This window comes from Falco biarmicus, chromosome W (genome assembly GCF_023638135.1).
Source record: "Falco biarmicus isolate bFalBia1 chromosome W, bFalBia1.pri, whole genome shotgun sequence".
NCBI classification, from domain to species: domain Eukaryota; kingdom Metazoa; phylum Chordata; class Aves; order Falconiformes; family Falconidae; genus Falco; species Falco biarmicus.
The window spans coordinates 17864889-17882524 of record NC_079310.1 but is presented as its reverse complement, the minus strand read 5'-3'; the positions used below and the strand labels follow the sequence as shown (position 1 = coordinate 17882524).

The 17636-nt window shown below is 37.7% G+C and overlaps 1 protein-coding gene across 8 annotated transcripts in view; it reads left to right on the top strand.

Annotated features, from left to right (window-relative positions):
- Positions 1 to 17636, top strand: part of LOC130141959 (nipped-B-like protein) — a 167648-nt gene that overhangs the window by 52586 nt on the left and 97426 nt on the right. For 6 of the 8 annotated variants that reach the window (XM_056323291.1, XM_056323293.1, XM_056323289.1 and 3 more), the window contains 3 exons: positions 8034 to 8177; positions 10979 to 11144; positions 12345 to 12475. In XM_056323291.1, coding sequence (XP_056179266.1) covers positions 8114 to 8177; positions 10979 to 11144; positions 12345 to 12475 — 361 coding nt within the window. In that variant the 5' untranslated portion in view covers positions 8034 to 8113. Of the gene's footprint in view, positions 1 to 919; positions 1030 to 4119; positions 4222 to 8033; positions 8178 to 10978; positions 11145 to 12344; positions 12476 to 17636 lie in introns of those variants that run through there. The other 2 variants (XM_056323287.1, XM_056323288.1) reach the window with 2 other exon arrangements.

The window sequence follows — 17636 nt, the reverse complement described above, 5'->3', positions numbered from 1 at the left end:
GTGTGCTCCTGCAGTAGGGGGCATCTTTCCTTGAATCCACAGACATCTCGTACTGTGTATGCTTTCATCACCTTTACTGGGGTTTCTCTTGATATTTACTGTGGTGTCATTGCCACTACTAACACATGGGCAACAGAGGCATCAGTGTCATGGTTACCGAATAAACCATCAAAACAGCAGAGACCAAAGGAATGCAGCAGTATCCACAGAGGAAGAAGCTGGTTGCTCTAAAACTTTTTTTTCTAAAGGTTGCTTCATATTCAGAAGCAACTTATACTTGGCCCAGTTACAGTACTTTTCACTAAGGTTTCTTTTCTTACAGTGGTTGTAGTTTGTAGTGATTTGAGCAGCTACTATTGGAATAGTTTTAGGAAAACGCATCATGCTAATACTGGTTTAAGAATCATACTAAATAATTATTATCTCAAAATTTTAAATTTTTCACTTGCTTTGTCAGCATCACTCGGATTCTGCTGGCTGGTCACTTTATGAACCAAACATATGGATTTCACTAGTACACTGAATTTCATCTGGTTTTATGCTTCTGGGATTTCTTTATCTCTATTTTCAAACATATTTTTTTGTAGCCATTATTGTAGACGGTGAAACTATTCTTTATATGCTGTGAACTTTACTGGTTTTATAAATGCTGATGTGTTTTCATGGGCTTTTATCGTTAACAATGAGTCTTCTGCTTTTCTGATGTGTGTCCCCCCCCAGTTGTTCAAGTTACTCATACATCACTATTTTCACCTTAGGCAGCTGCATCAGTGATTTAATTACTGTTCACTTCCAGTACTGACTTTTTCTGAGATTGAATTAGTATTAAGGTGCTTTATATTGTGAATGTGTATGCTTCTTTTTTTCCATGTAAATTAAGTGTTAGATTATGTTTTGGCAACCATATCTCCTTTCTTAGTATTTTTTTAGGTATTAAAGCATTTTGTTCTGGAAACTTGTAACACAAGTACTGTCACTGTATCAAACTTGCAGCTCTGGTATGAAAACCAGAAATCTGCCCTCTTGTGGGTAAGTCTGTATGATGTACTCAGTCACAGTATCTTATTTGAATGAGAACTAGAGGATATTAATTCATTCTCTTTCTGCCTCTCTCCCTCATTAAATATTTTATTATTTTATTTTTGGACAGTTTATGGACTGATTACTAGAAGAGCTTAATGTAGTATCTACCAAGAAAAGTGGTTTATTGCAAAATGTGGAAGCTTGAAACTGGCTATGAGGCAAGGCTTCTTAAATTTATACTGGCATGTTTGCTGTTTTAAAAAAAGTCCACTGCTTACCTAAATTATAAAGTAGCTAATAAATGAGTTGTACTGGTTTGCCTTTTGCAGCTGCAGAAATCAACTTTGATCGTGGTGCTGCAGTTATATCAATACAATCCTACTTAACATATAAGAAATTAAACCCACTTTTTAAAGTATTTTCATTCTAACCAAAGATTTCATAATCTAAATAAAACATAACTGTATTTAAAGTATTCTATTTAATAGGATGCTTTTAAAAAAATAAAAGGAGGATATTAGATGTTGCCCAGGCAAGTGGACTGCAATAGAGATATCCAGTACCTGAGGGAGCTAGCCATGAAAGAGATGATTTATTATGACCAGGACAACGCACAGTTACCCACAGATCCTGACAAAGTCCCGTGCACGTGACCCGTGTGGCAGAATTTTCTATGGAGTGCGCCATCGTCATATATATCAACTCATTGGCAGTAATGAGCTGGAGAGATGCAGCGCCACTGACAGCGGATGAAATGGCTCACCGATTCTGGGCATATGAAAATAACATCTCTACCTCCCTCATCTGGGCTGTCCAGGAACTGGTCCAGCAACTCAACAAGGATAGATCCTACTCCCCACCTGTAGGGACCTATATCTCGGCTATTAACAGTAAGCGCCCTTCTGCTGGAGAGGGAGAACATAGGAGGTACACACTACAGGGTACCCTGTGGTTTTACCTGTGGGACCGTGGAGGGGACATGAGGAGGTGAGATGGAAAACCTACCTCAGTCCTGGAGGCCACAGGTACGTGAATTACAAGGAAAACCAATCACAAATAGGGAGTCTTCCAGGAAGGCTGCTGCTCCAGTCTCCAATGGGCAGTTTCCCAGACAGAATGGAAGGGATGACGTTACTCCTGATCCTGTGAGAAGGGGCTCTAATCTGTTTTCACAAGACGCAAATGGGCTGGACTGCAACTGCTCCACGTGATGGCCCCTCTGCACTGCTTGCTGCTGTGGTAGGGAATCCTATGACCAGGACTAGAGGGGCCCTGCCTCCAGCCAGGTGGAAGAGAGGGACAACCAGGTTTACTGGACTGTGTGGATTTGATAGCCTGGCACGTCAGGTCCAGAGGAGTACAAGTACATACTTGTGCACAGTGTATTCTAATGCTATCAAGCTATACATGGGTGGAACCCATTAGTTTTTCTGGAGTGACGGGGGATCTCAACGGCTAACTGTACTGGAGGCTGAAATAAGCCTGACTGGGAATGAGTGGGAAAAGCACCCCATTGTGACTGGCCCAGAGGCTCTGTGCATCCCTGGCATAGACTATCTTAGGAGAGGGTATTTCAAGGACCCAGAAGGGTACCGGTGGGCCTTTGGTATAGCTGCCTTGGGGCTGGGGGGAAATTAAGCAACTGTCTACCTTGCCTGGTCTTTCAGAGGACCCTTCTGTTGTGGGGTTGCTGAAGGTCAGAGAACAACAGGTGCTGATCACTGTACACAACAGTGCACCATTGGCAATATTGCACCAATTGCAACTCCCTGATTCCCATCCGTAAGCTGATTCATTGACTGGATAGCCAAGGAGTGATCAGCAGGACCCCCTCACCCTTTGATAGCCCCATATGGCCAGTGCGAAAGTCTAATGGAGAATGGAGACTAACAGTGGGCTATCGTAGCCTGAATGAAGTCACGCCACCTTTGCTTGCTGCTGTAGCAGACATGCTAGAACTTCAATATGAGCTGCAAACAAAGGCAGCCAAGTGGTATGCCACCACTGATATTGCAAATGTGTTTTCCTCAATCCCTTTGGCTGCGGAGTGCAGGCCGCAGTTTGCCTTCACTTGGAGAGGCATGCAATACACCTGGAATCGACTGCCCCAGGGGTGGAAACACAGCCCTGCCATCTGCCATGGACTGATCCAGGCCGCACTAGAACAGGGTGGAGCTCCAGAACATCTGCAATACATTGATGACATCATCGTATGGGGTGATACAGCAGAAGTTGTTTTTGAGAAAGAGGAGAAAATAGTCCAAATCCTTCTGAAAGCCGGTTTTGCCATAAACCAAAGTAAGGTCAAGGGACCTGCACAGGAGATCCAGCTTTTGGGAATAAAATGGCAAGATGGACGTCATGCAATCCCAATGGATGTGATCAACAAAATAACAGCCCTGTCTCTGCCAACTTATAAGAAAGAAACTCAGGCTTTCTTAGGCATTGTGGGTTATTGGAGAATGCACATTCCAAACTACAGTCTGATTGTAAGCTGTCTCTGTCAAGCGACCCGGAAGAAGAATGATTTCCAATGGGGCCCTGAGCAACCACAAGCCTTTGAACAGATTAAACAGGAGATAGTTCAAGCAGTAGTTCTTGGCACCCTGGTTACCAGTGCTGGGCTGGATGTTTAAAGGGAGGGTTTCTTCTACACATCACACAACTGATGCTACATGGAGTAAGTGGATCTCACTGATTACACAAGAATGGATAGGAAACCCCAATCCCCCAGGAGTTTTGGAAATTATTATGGACTGGCCAGAAGGTAAAGATTTTTGGATGTCACCAGAGGAAGAGGTGGCATGTGCTGAAGAAGCCCCTTTGTATAATGAACTGCCAGAACATGGTAAGCAATATGCCTTGTTTACTGATGGGTCCTGCCGTATTGTAGGAAAGCATCGGAGGTGGAAAGTGGCTGTATGGAGTCCCCTACGACAAGTCGCAGAAACTGCTGAAGGAGAAGGTGAATCGAGCCAGTTTGCAGAAGTGAAAGCTATCCAGCTGGCTTTAGACGTTGCAGAATGAGAAAGATGGCCAATGCTTTACCTTTGTACTCAGTCATGGATGGTGGCAAATGCCCTGTGGGGGTGGTTACGGCAATGGAAGCAGAGTAATTGGCAATGCAGAGGCAAGGCCATCTGGGCTGCTGCATTGTGGCAAGATATTGCTGCTTGGGTGGTGAACTTGGTTTTAAAGGTAAGTCATGTAGATGCTCATGTACCCAAGAGTCAGGCCACTGAAGAATAGCAAAACAACCAGCAGGTAGATTAAACAGCTAGGACTGAAGTGGCTCAGGTAGATTTGGATTGGCAATATAAGGGTGATTTATTCATAGCCTGGTGGGCACATGACACCTCAGGCCATCAAGGACAAGATGCAACATATAGATGGGCCTGGGATCAAGGGGTGGACTTGACCATGGAAACTATCACACAGGTAATCCATGAATGTGAAACGTGCTGCAGTTAAGCAAGCCAAGCGGTTAAAGCCTCTCTGGTATGGAGGACGATGGCGGAAATATAAATCTGGGGAGCCCTGGCAGATTGACTATATCACACTCCCACAGACCCGCCAAGGCAAGCACCATGTGCTTACAATGGTGGAAACAACCCTTGGATGGTTGGAAACATATCCCATGCCACTGCCCAAAACACTCTCCTGGGCCTTGAAATACAGGTCTTGTGGCAACATGGCACCCCAGAAATAATTGAATTAGACAACAGAACTCATTTAGGAAACAATCTCATAGACACCTGGGCCAAAGAGCATGGCATTGAGTGGGTATATCACATCCCCTGTCATGCACCTGCCTCTGGGAAAATTGAACGATGTAACGGACTGTTAAAGACTACACTGAAAGCAACGGGTGGTGGAACTTTCAAGCATTGGGATACATATTTAGGAAAAGCCACCTTGTTAGTCAACTCCAGAGGATCTGCCAGCTGAGCTGGCCCTGCCCAGTCAAAGATTATATGTACTGCAGAAGGGGATAAAGTTTCTGTAGTGCACATTAAAAATATTCTGGGGAAGGGTCTGGGTTATTTCTGCCTCAGGCAAAGGTAAACCCATTTATGGGATGACTTTTGCTTAAGGATGTGGGAGTGCTTGGTAGGTAACACGGGAGGATGGGGAAATTAGATGTGTGCCTCAAGGGGATTTGATTCTGGGCGAAAATAGCCAATTAATGGAATTGTGTGATGTTAATTGTTATACAGTATTGTACATTATTATTTCCATATGCCCATCATTGCACTGGGTGCCTTGTGGTGCTTGTCTGTGCCATTCTGAATTTGGAGATCTGAACCTGACTTCCTTCCAATTGCCACATTAATGAGGAATGAATTTTGATGAAACTCTACCAGGGCAGCAGTGATAGAATCAGAACTGTCTTCAAGATGCAACAGTCCAGCACCTCACACCATCTTTCCTCCCTTGAATAGACTGTCTTTCACTGTTTTCCTTTTACTAGTGGTTTTTTTCTATCATTTCCTTTGTGTGCTGTAGTTTCTTCGTCCCTGGTTTATCTTTTACAATATGCATTGTTTCTTATAAAGCAGTAAGAGTTTAAATACATAAATACTGAATATGCAAGACCTCCTCTGTGTATATGTAAATTGTATTTTTACTTCTCCATTTGAACTGTTATATTTTACATTCCTTAAAAGCTTTCCAATGCAGCAGTTCTTTGATTTTCTTAATTCAGTTAGCAATGTTAGCTAAGTCTTTTTTTTCAACCTAGAGGTAGAAATGCTGTATTGGTAATAGCTACTGTACAAAGCTGATAATGTAACATTTTGTAAATACTGATAAATGTTTATTCCTCTTGACTAATTGTGAGCTGCTACAATGTATTACTTTTAATTCATTACAGTTGAATGAAAAAACAAAGCTAAAACACAAGAAAAATTGTCTGTCAGTGAAGCCGTTAATTGATGCATGCTGTTCTGATGTTTTGTATGAAAGAATGTATCTTGTCTGGAGCTGTCATTTTTTTCCCCCAAACTGCTTGATATTTTGAATTCCCTGAATGAGTGAGTTTAGTAATGTTTTCAGTGACATCAAATTCTATTTCTAGTTTCACTGGACCTCAGTCTCTAGTTCTGGAATTGAATTCCACCTCATTTGCTAGTTGTATGACAGATGCAGTTTTCCTCTCAATACACAACAGATGTAATATTTGGACCTGTATATTTCCATGTACTTTTTTTCATTTTGTGTTTATTGTACAAACTAGTCCCATCGCTTAATTTCATCAGTCTCTTTGTCTTTTGTTTACTCTCATTTGTTTACCCACATCATCATACTTACAAAAATTTCCTAGTGTAAGAAACAGACTTAAATCACTGTGCTTTGGTTCCCAGCTGGTGCAGGCAACCACATCCTGTGCCTTCTGTAACATCTGTATGATCTATTTTTAAAGTAATGGTGTTGCTTATCTATGCTGCTACTCCTAATGGAAGGCTGTTCCAGAAAGCGGGTGCTCTGATGGTGGGAAGCTCTGTTCTGATTTTCTTCTTCCTTGCGTTCATGGCCTTCATTTATTTTTGTGTTAGCATTGCCCTGTAGCATTTTTCTTTTGTAACCTTTTTTGACTGCCTTAGAGAGAGCAACCACGTCCCATCTTGGAAAGCTTAGTTGTCTCCCTCTGTGTCCGCCATCTTCCCCCCCCCCCCCCCCCCCCCCCCAAGAATTTAGTTGTATGTATGTAGATAGGGAAACTTTCAAAAGTGAACTTCAGTGGTTCATGAAAACTTTGTTTCCTTGTCTTGCTTGGAATCTGTAAATATATGTTAGCAGTGGTGTCCTATATATTGTTATTGATGTGGCATAAGAAAGAATGAGATAAAAGTTACTAAGGCAATGACAGTGATCTTTTGATATGTATTGTATATGTAATTTGCAAAAATGTTGAATTGTAAAGTAAGTGCAAGCAAATCACGATTTCAGAGTCTTCAGTAGACAACATAAATGCTGACGGAAGGTCTTTTTACTATTTTGCAAAATGTTAACACAGGAGCCTGTCTATAATAGGTAAATTTATATATGTCAAGTTCCTTTCCTGTATTTTGTTTGTTCTCAGAAAAGATCATGCTCAATTTCTGTCATTTTGTTAGTATAATGATAGTTGATTGTAATGTTGTGATCTATGTAAATTTTTGTTGTTTTGGAACTGCAGTTGAAATTATTGTGATGATCTTTTGGGGGGAGTTTTTGGTGAGGGTTTGTTTTGGTTGGTTTTATTTTTTTATTTTTTAATAGTGTTGACTTCCTTACAATTGAGATCTTTTATAGTTAGTGAAAACTGGATTAACAAATTCTTTTTCAGTAGATGAATATAAACTGTGCTGTTTTACAGGAAATAAATGAACTAGTTCAGTGGTGACTAAACCTTTTCTTTCTGTGGAGTGGGTGAAACAGTTCCTGGTAGTGGTTTGATGAGAGTGTGTTTAAAGAGATATTTTCAGATACATTTTAAAATAGTTACTACTTTTAAAATATACTAAGATTGATGTATTTGTTGCTTTGTGTAATACTTAACTTTTGCATCTGTAAATTATTCCTTTTGGTTTTGCTAGCTTCTTATATGAAAAATATTTCCTTCTCCAAAGCTGGGAAGTGAATATAGCAGCTAATTACTTTAACTGGTTATGGATTAAGAGCTGACCACTGCAGTATGAACCGACAAAAGTTTTGTTACCAGTTTTTGAGTTGGTGCCATATAACCTCAGTAAATTTTCTATTGATTGCCTTATCTTGCATCTCTTTTGGTGAAGGGCTCTGCCTCTGAGACCAAAAGCTTGCCTTCTGATTGCTTAATGCAATTTGATATTTAAATTCTACATTGTTCTACCCACTTTTGACAAAATTTACTCAGTATGCAGCTGAGGTTATGGTCTGTGTTTCATTTATGTTATTGAATTTAAAATTCTTTTAAGTAAGCCAAGAATTTTAATTTGGTTTTGTGTTGTGTGTTTTTTTTGTGTTTTGTTTTGGTTCTTTTTTTTTAGTGCTTGGGAGATGGGAAGTAATGATAGCTGGCACCTGAACTAAAATATTTGTGTAGGCGCTACCATCCCAGAACTTCAGGATGAATGGGGATATGCCTCATGTTCCCATCACTACTCTTGCAGGGATTGCTAGTCTTACAGACCGTAAGTACTCCTCTTATTTTGTCTTTGCTGTGTTCCCTTCTACCTCTTCAGTAAATATCTGCATTTCCAAAATACTAAAAATAGTTTTATTTTTAAAGTCTTTAAAAGTAAATCTGTTCAAAATCAGATTTGGTATCAAAAATGTTAATTTTGTCATTGCTCAAATTTGAAAAATATATTCAAACAAAATATGCTTATTTAAATATGAAACAAAATGTAGATTAAAAAAACCCAAACAACCCTTAAGTAAACCCAAAACATAAAATATAGGAATTCATTGTTTATTTGGAATATCATTCAGTAACATATCTGGATATCCCACAAATAAAGAAAAACATATACACGATAAAATATTTCTCTAAAACATGCATTTCATTGTCTTCACTGAAGAGAGAGAGAAGATTAGACTGATGTTCAGCTAGAGAGAGTTGTGGAATATGCTGAATATACTTGAAACCTTGTTCCTTAGTTTTGGACAAAGTACAAAAAGTTGCTCTAATAGGTGCAAAGAATGGCTGCTAGAATGGAAATAAGTAGCTGAACTTATGTGGCTTCTTTCTTGGCTGTTCAGCCTACAAAAGGAGCAGATGAGGTGTGTGCACTGTCTTTAAATATGTCAGGAAGACATAATACAAGGAAAGGAGAACTATTTAAATAAAAAGCTGATACTGATGAAAACCAAATGGTTATAATCTGACCAAAAATAAATATCTCGTGGAAATTAAGAGAAGAGTTATCATTACTATAATGAGATCCTAGAACAGCCACTCCAATAAAAGAAGCTGGGACAAAGATGCATCCTGTTTATAAAGTGTAAGCAAGAGTTTATAGCTCAGTTGTCTGTCTGAGGATAATTGGACTTAGTAAACAGAGTGATTCTTCTGAGCTCTTGTTTTTATTATTATACTGTTGAAATTTGGAGACTTTCCAAGAGACACTGAAAGTATATACCCAGCAATTGAATTTAATTGGCTACAGTAAAAAAGCAGATGTATTCAAGAGGAAAAAAAACCCAATTTTTTATGTCTTTCTGGTATTCTGAAATATTAAATTGGAAAATGCTGCTTATATATTTACATGTGTATATATGTATCATTATGTGTGTCTAATAATGGGCCATCAGGATGCAAATCATAAGTTTCTGGGAATGGGCAGTTTTCCAGCACTAAGTATTTGCAGGTAAGGTTCTAAAGAACTCAAAATACTTAACTAGAAGTAACTGGTCAGACTCCTGGTGAAAAGAGTTTTTTGAAACACTGAACTACCTTTGGTGGGATTAGTTCTTGTATTAGGTACATTTGCTTCTTTATCTGTTGTATTTATCTGATGTTTAGAAACTCAGAAGTAGGTGAAAGAGAAAGGCTCATCACTGCTTCACCTTATTTCTCTCTCTGTGAAAAGAAGGTACTGGAATGGACAAGTCCTGTTGCCCTAAAAACATGGAGGACACAATGAGTAGAGGCAGTAGAGTAGTAGGCTCAGTTAACTAGCTGAATTTATACTGTTTTAATAAATATGTTTTGTTGATCTTGCAAATTTTTCCAAGTTTCAAGGCACATTCAAGGTAATCTAATGAAAGTAATGAAAGCTAGGCTAGCTATTTTAATATATTATATGCTTCTATTTGAATTTCAGTTTATTTTTAAATACATTAATGATATACATTGTATAGAGGAGGAAAAAACCTGGAATTTTCCGCCCCCCCCCCCCCCCTTTATTTTTTAAGTATTGCAAAATATAAAAGAGCCAAGAGAGTATTTCACAGCTGCTTTTTTTTCTGAAGATATTCAATCAACTAATGTAATTAGCCTGGGAACTTGAAGTCAGAGTCAGCTTGTTTTCATGGGCCCATGAAAGTATCTTTCCTATGTAGCAGGCTTTTTGGCCTCTTCTGACTCGCTCTTGTCTCTTTAGCCCTGACAAATCATCTCGTCAAGGCTTCTTATTCGGTACACTTCCTTGTTATGCCTGTAGACCTAAGAATGTCCTCTGAAAGTATATTATGCTCATTTATAATCTGAAATATTGTGATAGGTGTTTTCATTAAATCTTTTTGCTGAGATTTGTGAATAGGTATATTGACTGAATTGATGCTGTAGTAATCATTCCAACCAACAATATTAGTCTTTTCTTGAGAAGACTACTTACGTAAAAACGAATACAACAAGAGAAGAATAAACTGAGAATTTAATTAGTGACTTAAATTGGTTGTTGGGTTGTTTAGATTTTTTGGTGTATTTTTATTGTTTTGTTGGGGGGGAGGGTTGGTTTTGTTTGTGGGGTTTTTTATTGTGTGTTTTTTTTGTTGGTTTTTTTTTTTAATCTACCCTCACCATACAAAATGGGATCACTAATTAAATACGATGGTCAGAGTAGAAAACTTAAAGTATATGATAAATACACTTACAGTACTACATGCAGCTACAAGGATTTTGCATTTCATTCCTTCCATTTATCAATGCTTTCAGCTCCAAGAGAAAGCTGCCATAACGTTAAATAACTCAGTTTTCTGGAATGTTCAAAAGTATGTTTTTATTCGTAACACTTGCCTTAGCACAGTTAAATATTTATAGTAATATAACTTATGGACTTGACTGTATTACTTTGTTTAAAAGAGTCCAGCCTTTGTGTGTGTGTGTGTGTGTGTGTTCATGATTTAAAAGAAATCCAGAAATATTTCCTGTATTTCAAATGTAGCTGTCAGGTTTTCTTCTTAATCACATGAGGGAGTAAGGTGTCCATCTTTGTATGCTTGTGTTTCATGAAATGATTCTGAACTCCTTTCTGTTTTCTGATAACAGTTTTGAACCAGCTGCCTCTTCCATCACCTTTACCTGCTACAACAACAAAAAGCCTGCTTTTCAATGGACGGATAGCTGAAGAGGTGAACTGCCTTCTGACTTGCAGGGATGAAAATCTGGTTTCACAGCTTGTCCACAGTCTCAATCAGGTGTCAACAGATCATATGTATGTATTTTGAACTTCAACTATATCAGATCAACATCCTTATTCCTTGAAATTAAAATGAACCTAATTGAGAAGGGTATTTGTACAAATCTGAAAAGTAGAATGTGCAGGGTTTTTTTATTAGACTAGTTTAGCAGATTACTGCTGTATAAGAGTCAATTGTTTCAGTCAGAGTGGTGGTAGTTGTCCGACAGCCCTTATGCATAATTAAACTTTTTTTTTAATAGATCTACTGCTTGTTCCTTTCTTGCTAGTTAGGAATGCAGACTTTGTGGTATTGATTGTGCAATAGTAATTTGTGTTTGACTGTGGATAATAGTGCACATAGACAAATTATATACCCAGTATTCCACAAAAAGATACTTTTTTGAGACACCCACATAAGACCCATGTCAGTTCTGATTAGATATTGAACTTAAGATTTGAGCCAAAAAGTATGCTCATGTAGTCTCTTTTTGTTAATATATATTTTGGGGTTTTGTGGGGGTTTTTTTGGTGTAGGTTTTGTTGGGATTTTTTTCCTCCATTTTTCCCTGATGTCCTTTGAATTGTCTTATGTTGACAGCCCTGTCTTTTTCCTACATGTTACAATCAATTGTTTTGATTAAATGGAAGTAGCTTTTAAAAGACCTCAAAGCAAACAATAAGTGAAAGCGTGGATGCATTTATGGAAATCCATTACATTTTTGATGGTTCAAAGGGAATACCATTATGTCAAAGATATGCCAAATTTTCTTTTTAAAATAGAAGATTCTCAAAGTGTTGGGCTGCAACCTGAATGTTATACATTCATGCATATCTTATTTTCACACCTACAGTAATGCCAAAGCATTTTTCTTTTATGGAGAATATCATGATGCAAAAGTAGGCATAAAAAACTTATATATATACATGGCTGTCAGTTTCAGAATATTATAATTAAGTGCTTACTAACAGAAAATAATTTTGAAGGCTAGTAGGAATACCTATTTTCCATTCCTTAAATGGGGGGAGGAGGGGGAGGGAATAGAATCAGGGAACAGGACTTTGCAGACTTTGTTTTTTCTATATTTTAACAGTAAATTGTAGTTTGGTTTGGTTTCGGTCAGGTGTTTTTTTGTTTGGTTTGGGTTTGTTGGTGTTTTTTTTTTATTTGACTCATGGTTTCTTAAAACTTGAAAATGCATTTGCTTCTTTATTTGCTTGCTTCCACAATTCCAGAGAACTAAAAGATAACCTTGGCAGTGATGATCCAGAGGGAGATATACCAGTTTTGCTGCAGGCTATCCTGACAAGGAATCCTAATGTTTTCAGGGAGAAAAGCATGCAAAACAGATATGGAGTACAAAGTGGTAAGGATTTTTGATTATTTATTGATTGTCTTTTATGTTGTTCTATAAGTTTAGGGGACTGATACTAACCACAAATATATATGGAGCACAACTGTGATTATGCCTTACCTTGTATTTGATAGTGACGTAAAGCTATGTATGTTGACATCTTCTAAGAGTGATTACATTAGAATTAGCATAGAAATAAAATCTACTGGGTATTTTGGTAAAAAATAATATTTAATTTCACTACAAAATTTAATTTCTAGGATGAGTGATTGGATTTTATTTTAAAGTAAATTAATTTGAATTTCTTTATGGCTAGGTTCATATGTTTGTCTTAGTAAATAATTGAAGTTGGGAAAATATGTCTTGATCTTACTGAAAATCTGTACAATTATAGCATATCATTGTAGTGCGAGTTCTTAATAGTTCTGGGTTAAGGAATAAGGTTGAATGAACCATACTTAACAGCTCCTCCTTGCCATTCCTCAGCAATTTGTGATGTCATGCAGATTTTACTGTTTCAATAGCTGATTCTTTTCTGAGGTTCAGGGAGATATACTGCTGGATAGCAAAACTGGAGAATGAGAGAGACTGAGCAAAGGATTAATCAGATTCTACTTGTAGATCTGGAGATTTCTTATATGCACCTGAAATCTTTTCTTTAAATACTAAACTATGAAATGAGTAAGAGAATTTCTACTGTTTTCGCAGTGTGAAGATTAAGTTTTGCTAGTATTGTAGAGATATAGATAGAAGTGTTACCAGAGTCCACAGGGGATAGAAAGCGTAGGGTGGTTTTGGAGGGGAAAAATAATAAAATGAGATTATTAAGTTTGTTCACCTAGGCTAGTGAGTAAAAAGCCATACAATATTTGAAAAGAACTTGCTAAGGACAGAACACATAATCTTCCTTGAAAGAATGCAGAAATTTCCTGGAATGAAAAAATAAAATGCAGTGCTAAATATTTTTTAGCTCATTGATACATATATACTGAAATTTAAGCTCTGAAAACAGTCTCTAGATTCTAGATTTGGTGGTAGCCATGACAGAGTATGATTTTTCCAGCTGTGGGAAGAGTTGTGACTGTCCTGCCAGTTTTTGCAGAGTGATTCCACAAAGAACATACACTTGAATCGGAGTTTTCCACCAGTTTTGTAGAGTAAAATATTTTTTTGCAAGTGCAAAAGGGAGACATTGTTTTTGAAATTATTGTTCCAGCAGAGGCTTTTGAAAGAAAGAAGGTAAAGTGAGTTAATTTCTTTCTAATTTTTGTGAATTCTGTGCTTCAGAGGGGAAAGACTTTACAGCTTGATTCAATAGGTTAAAAATAATCCTTAATGAAATAAAAACACTTCTGTCTTTAATAAATGTGCTTTGGCCTATGCTTGAAGGAAGGTGCTAGTATAGAAATAAAAACAATTCAACAGGAAAATTAAAAGAATAGTTGATGTAATTTTAATAAAGTTATTAAAGTGGTTTCAGAGAACCAGAAGAGATCAGACTTTAAAACTTCCTTGACTATTTAACATTGGTTTACGTAATTCTGAATACTTGTACCAGTGCAAACATTGCAATGTAAATGTGAAATCAGAAAAATTGAAAGAAAGGGGGGTGGGGGAAAAGCATAGCTGTAGACCAAGTATTTTGAGAGGAAGACAACCCTGGAATGAATGTTTGGAAAAGCTAGGCAAAGTGTGACTTTACTTTCTATGGAAAAAGGCTCTTACCTGGAAATAGGAAGATTTTGAAGCTAGATACTGGCAAATTGTGGTGGCCTTATTAGCTGTTAATCCATCCCATTCAGACCCCCAAGGCCAATGGGGGATATACTGATGTGTTCTGGCAGAAAAATTTGGGTTTTCTTCTGCTTTCTGAGCAGATTTTGTAATATCTATAGAGTCATGATTTGTAGAACAATTGGGGGTTTGGTAGAAAACTTATGTAATGCATTTTGCCAGCTAGAAGAATGAAATTTAGACTCTATTCTAGTATTTCAAATTAATCTCTTCTGCTTTCCTTACTGTCTTCCTTCTGAATTTTGTCCTTCTGTGTTTTTTTGAGTCCAGCATGTAGTGAATTCAGTGCTGGGTACTGTGATCCAGTATTTCTGTAATGCCCAGAATTGAGAAGGAATGAAGGCAGCGGGGACCCCCTGTGGGACTCAGCCTGGGGTGGGCCCCTGCACCATGATCCCTTGAGTTCCAGCATTAGTATGGACGAACTGAACTCATATTCATTTCTCCCAGTTGTCTTTTCTAATATAAGAACAGAAAGACCATCTGACTAAAGAATTACATTAAACGTGGAAAAAATTTTTGGTACAGTACAGTTTGTCCGGAAATAAAGGCATCTTTAGAAAGCTAAATGTTATGTTTTGGATAGTTGTGAATATAAGGTAAAGCACAAGCAGAATGCTGTGCTGATGTTTTTCTTTTTTTCCCAAGATCATATTGATTTGTAGCTCATCATTAAGTTTAGAGTGAGAATTGGTTTTAGTTATGATGAACAAATAGTACAAGAAAGATGTATTATGTGGATGCTTCTTTGTGTCCTGGGCTCACACCCTCCCCTGCCACCTCCACTTCCAAAAAATTGCTGGCATATTTCATTTCAGGTAATGTAGCAGCTGTGTTCAAAGTATTATTCCCTGTCTTTTGATAATAGTCACATTGTTGAAACAGTCTTCATACAGATTAGATTTTTAGTTAGATTTTTTCAGACCGTTTTCTGTTACTGGGTTGTCTGAACAGACTGAATCACATCACCAGGCATCAGGCCTAACTTTGTACAAGGGCAGCATATTAGTTTTATTTTAGACTTTTTTCATCAGATGATAGAGGAAGTTCTGGGTGCCATCTTTCAACTACATCTGTCTTGCATCTTATAGTGTATGAGTGAAGTGGATTTCTTTATTTAAAATTAAGATATTATTTAGTTTTTCATAATATTTTTTCCTCTTTTCTCTCTCAACACTTTGGCTTTGGCTTTCAGCAGATATGTGTTGGAAGATCAGCTAAAATAATGTATTGCAATAGGTTAGTATTCATAGCATAGCTTAGGGTGCAGAAAAGACTTAAAATTCACTTTATTGCAACTTGTGCATTTTTTGAGGATTAAAATCTTATACATCTTTCCATAAACATCAATTACTTCAATAATTTTTTTCATTTATACAAGCATTCAAGTGTACATGTCTGTAAAAGGGAAAAACTTTGTAGATGTATGCTTTCAATAAGAGTGTATATTTAACTGAAAAATAACCTGTTGGTGAGCAGTCCTAGCTTAAGCATGTGTGATGCTGTAATACAGTTTAACCATACAGGACTTTCTGTGATCCTGAGCTGTGCTTTCACGTGGTTTGTTCTTTGGCATTTAGTAGGAATGCTAAAATAGATTTATGTGTGTTGCTTTTTTCCAAGCAAAAATAAATTATAGTCAAGACTGGGAGTATGTGTTAAGGAAACTAATTCTAGGAATATTATTATTAGGATGATGTTCTCTCAAAACTGAACATTACCAACAATCAAAATTAAAGTTGCATTTAAAAGAAATCCTTAAGTATTTTAAGGTATGGAAATGTACAGTGGAGCCATAAGTCTGCTGCTTAGTGATATGACAACAACGTAAAAAACGTACAAAAAGATATTTTGACATTAATGGCCTCAGACTATTTTCAGCTCCTTTTTAGACTAAATGTTTGGGGCTTATTTTTACACCTTCCTCATTACATTGTTACATTGTTACTAGGCAGACTTGTTATCTGTCTTGAAACTTTGGAGACACTGTTGTGGTGGGGGCTTTTTGTGTTGTTTTTTTTTTTTGGGGTGTGTGTGTTTTTTCATACTCATATGGGCACATTCTGTCAGCTTTCTGTACATGAATGATAAGGGCTAGTAGTTTGACTAACTACTACCTAGTTGTGACGAGAGTGACTAAGAGGCGAGCAGACAGTGGGCATGCCAGGTGGTGCCTCCAACACAAAACCCCTGGAGTTTCCTCCTCACTTGCCTTCTATGCAAGGCAAAAGTGTTCATTTAAACAAATTTTGCAGGAGTTGAGGAGTCCTCTTCTGTTGTTTGTGACAATGAATTTTCCTCTGTACTGAACTATGGAGGTCTCTGATTTGATTCCTCCCCATCACAACATGGGACTTTTACGCCTGCTCTGGGCTAGTTTTCCTGTGCTAATGTACTTGGAAAGCAGCACTTCATACCTACAGGGAGGTAGTAATGGCTGCATTCCTGGGGGATTATCCCATCTCTTACCTGCTGGGGAGAGGGAAAGAGAGGGAGGATTTCTGAAACTAGCTTTGCTTGTGTGAATATTGCAGTAATTGAAATCAGTGATAGTAATTAAAGGACTGATGGCTCCCAAACACTCTGGATTGGGGATTACTGTCAGCCTTCTATCTAACCTTTGGTTTAAAATATTTGCATTACTGATGTGCTTTTACCCATGGCTGTGGATCACTTGCTATGGCTTCCCAGGCTGCAGTGCGCACATGAATTCTGATGCTGTTTTAGTTGCAAGACATTCAACTCTGTCATTAAAATCACCTGGTTAAAAGTCATATAAGTTTTTGTGTACCTGCACCTCTTCAACTTCCAGTGTCATGTGGTGGTTAGGAAATTCTTTATACATGTATCAAAGAGGAAGGAAAAAAAAAAAAGATTCCTTTAAATTATCCCTAATAAAGATGTAAGTTAGTTTCAAGCATATTGGTACTTGTGGCTTGCCATCTAATAAAACTCCTGAATTTCCAAAGGCTGATTGTGGGAATCTACAGGCTGTTGGGAGTCTACAGGTGGGATATTGGTGGTTCTTTGCAATTGAAAATATTTTAGCACCTTCTTTGATAACATTCCTTATAAGCTTGGTGGAGGTTGAATAGAAAGCTGTCCTCCCTAGGTAGAAAGGAACCACTAAGGCATTATTGGAGCAGGGAAAATATCTTCAACCATGCAGTCTGAGATGATTGTTTTCTGTACTTGCTCTAAAATGGGAGATAAGTTTTCTGTGTTCTTCTGACTTGTGAAGTTTTCAAATCTTTTACTTATTGGCATGATGAGTATTGTACACACCAGTCTGAGGTGTAAAAGTATACATCCTGTTATGAAATGTTTCTGTTTACTAGCAGGTTTTTGGCTAAGGAACAGAGAAAGGAACTACTGTTGA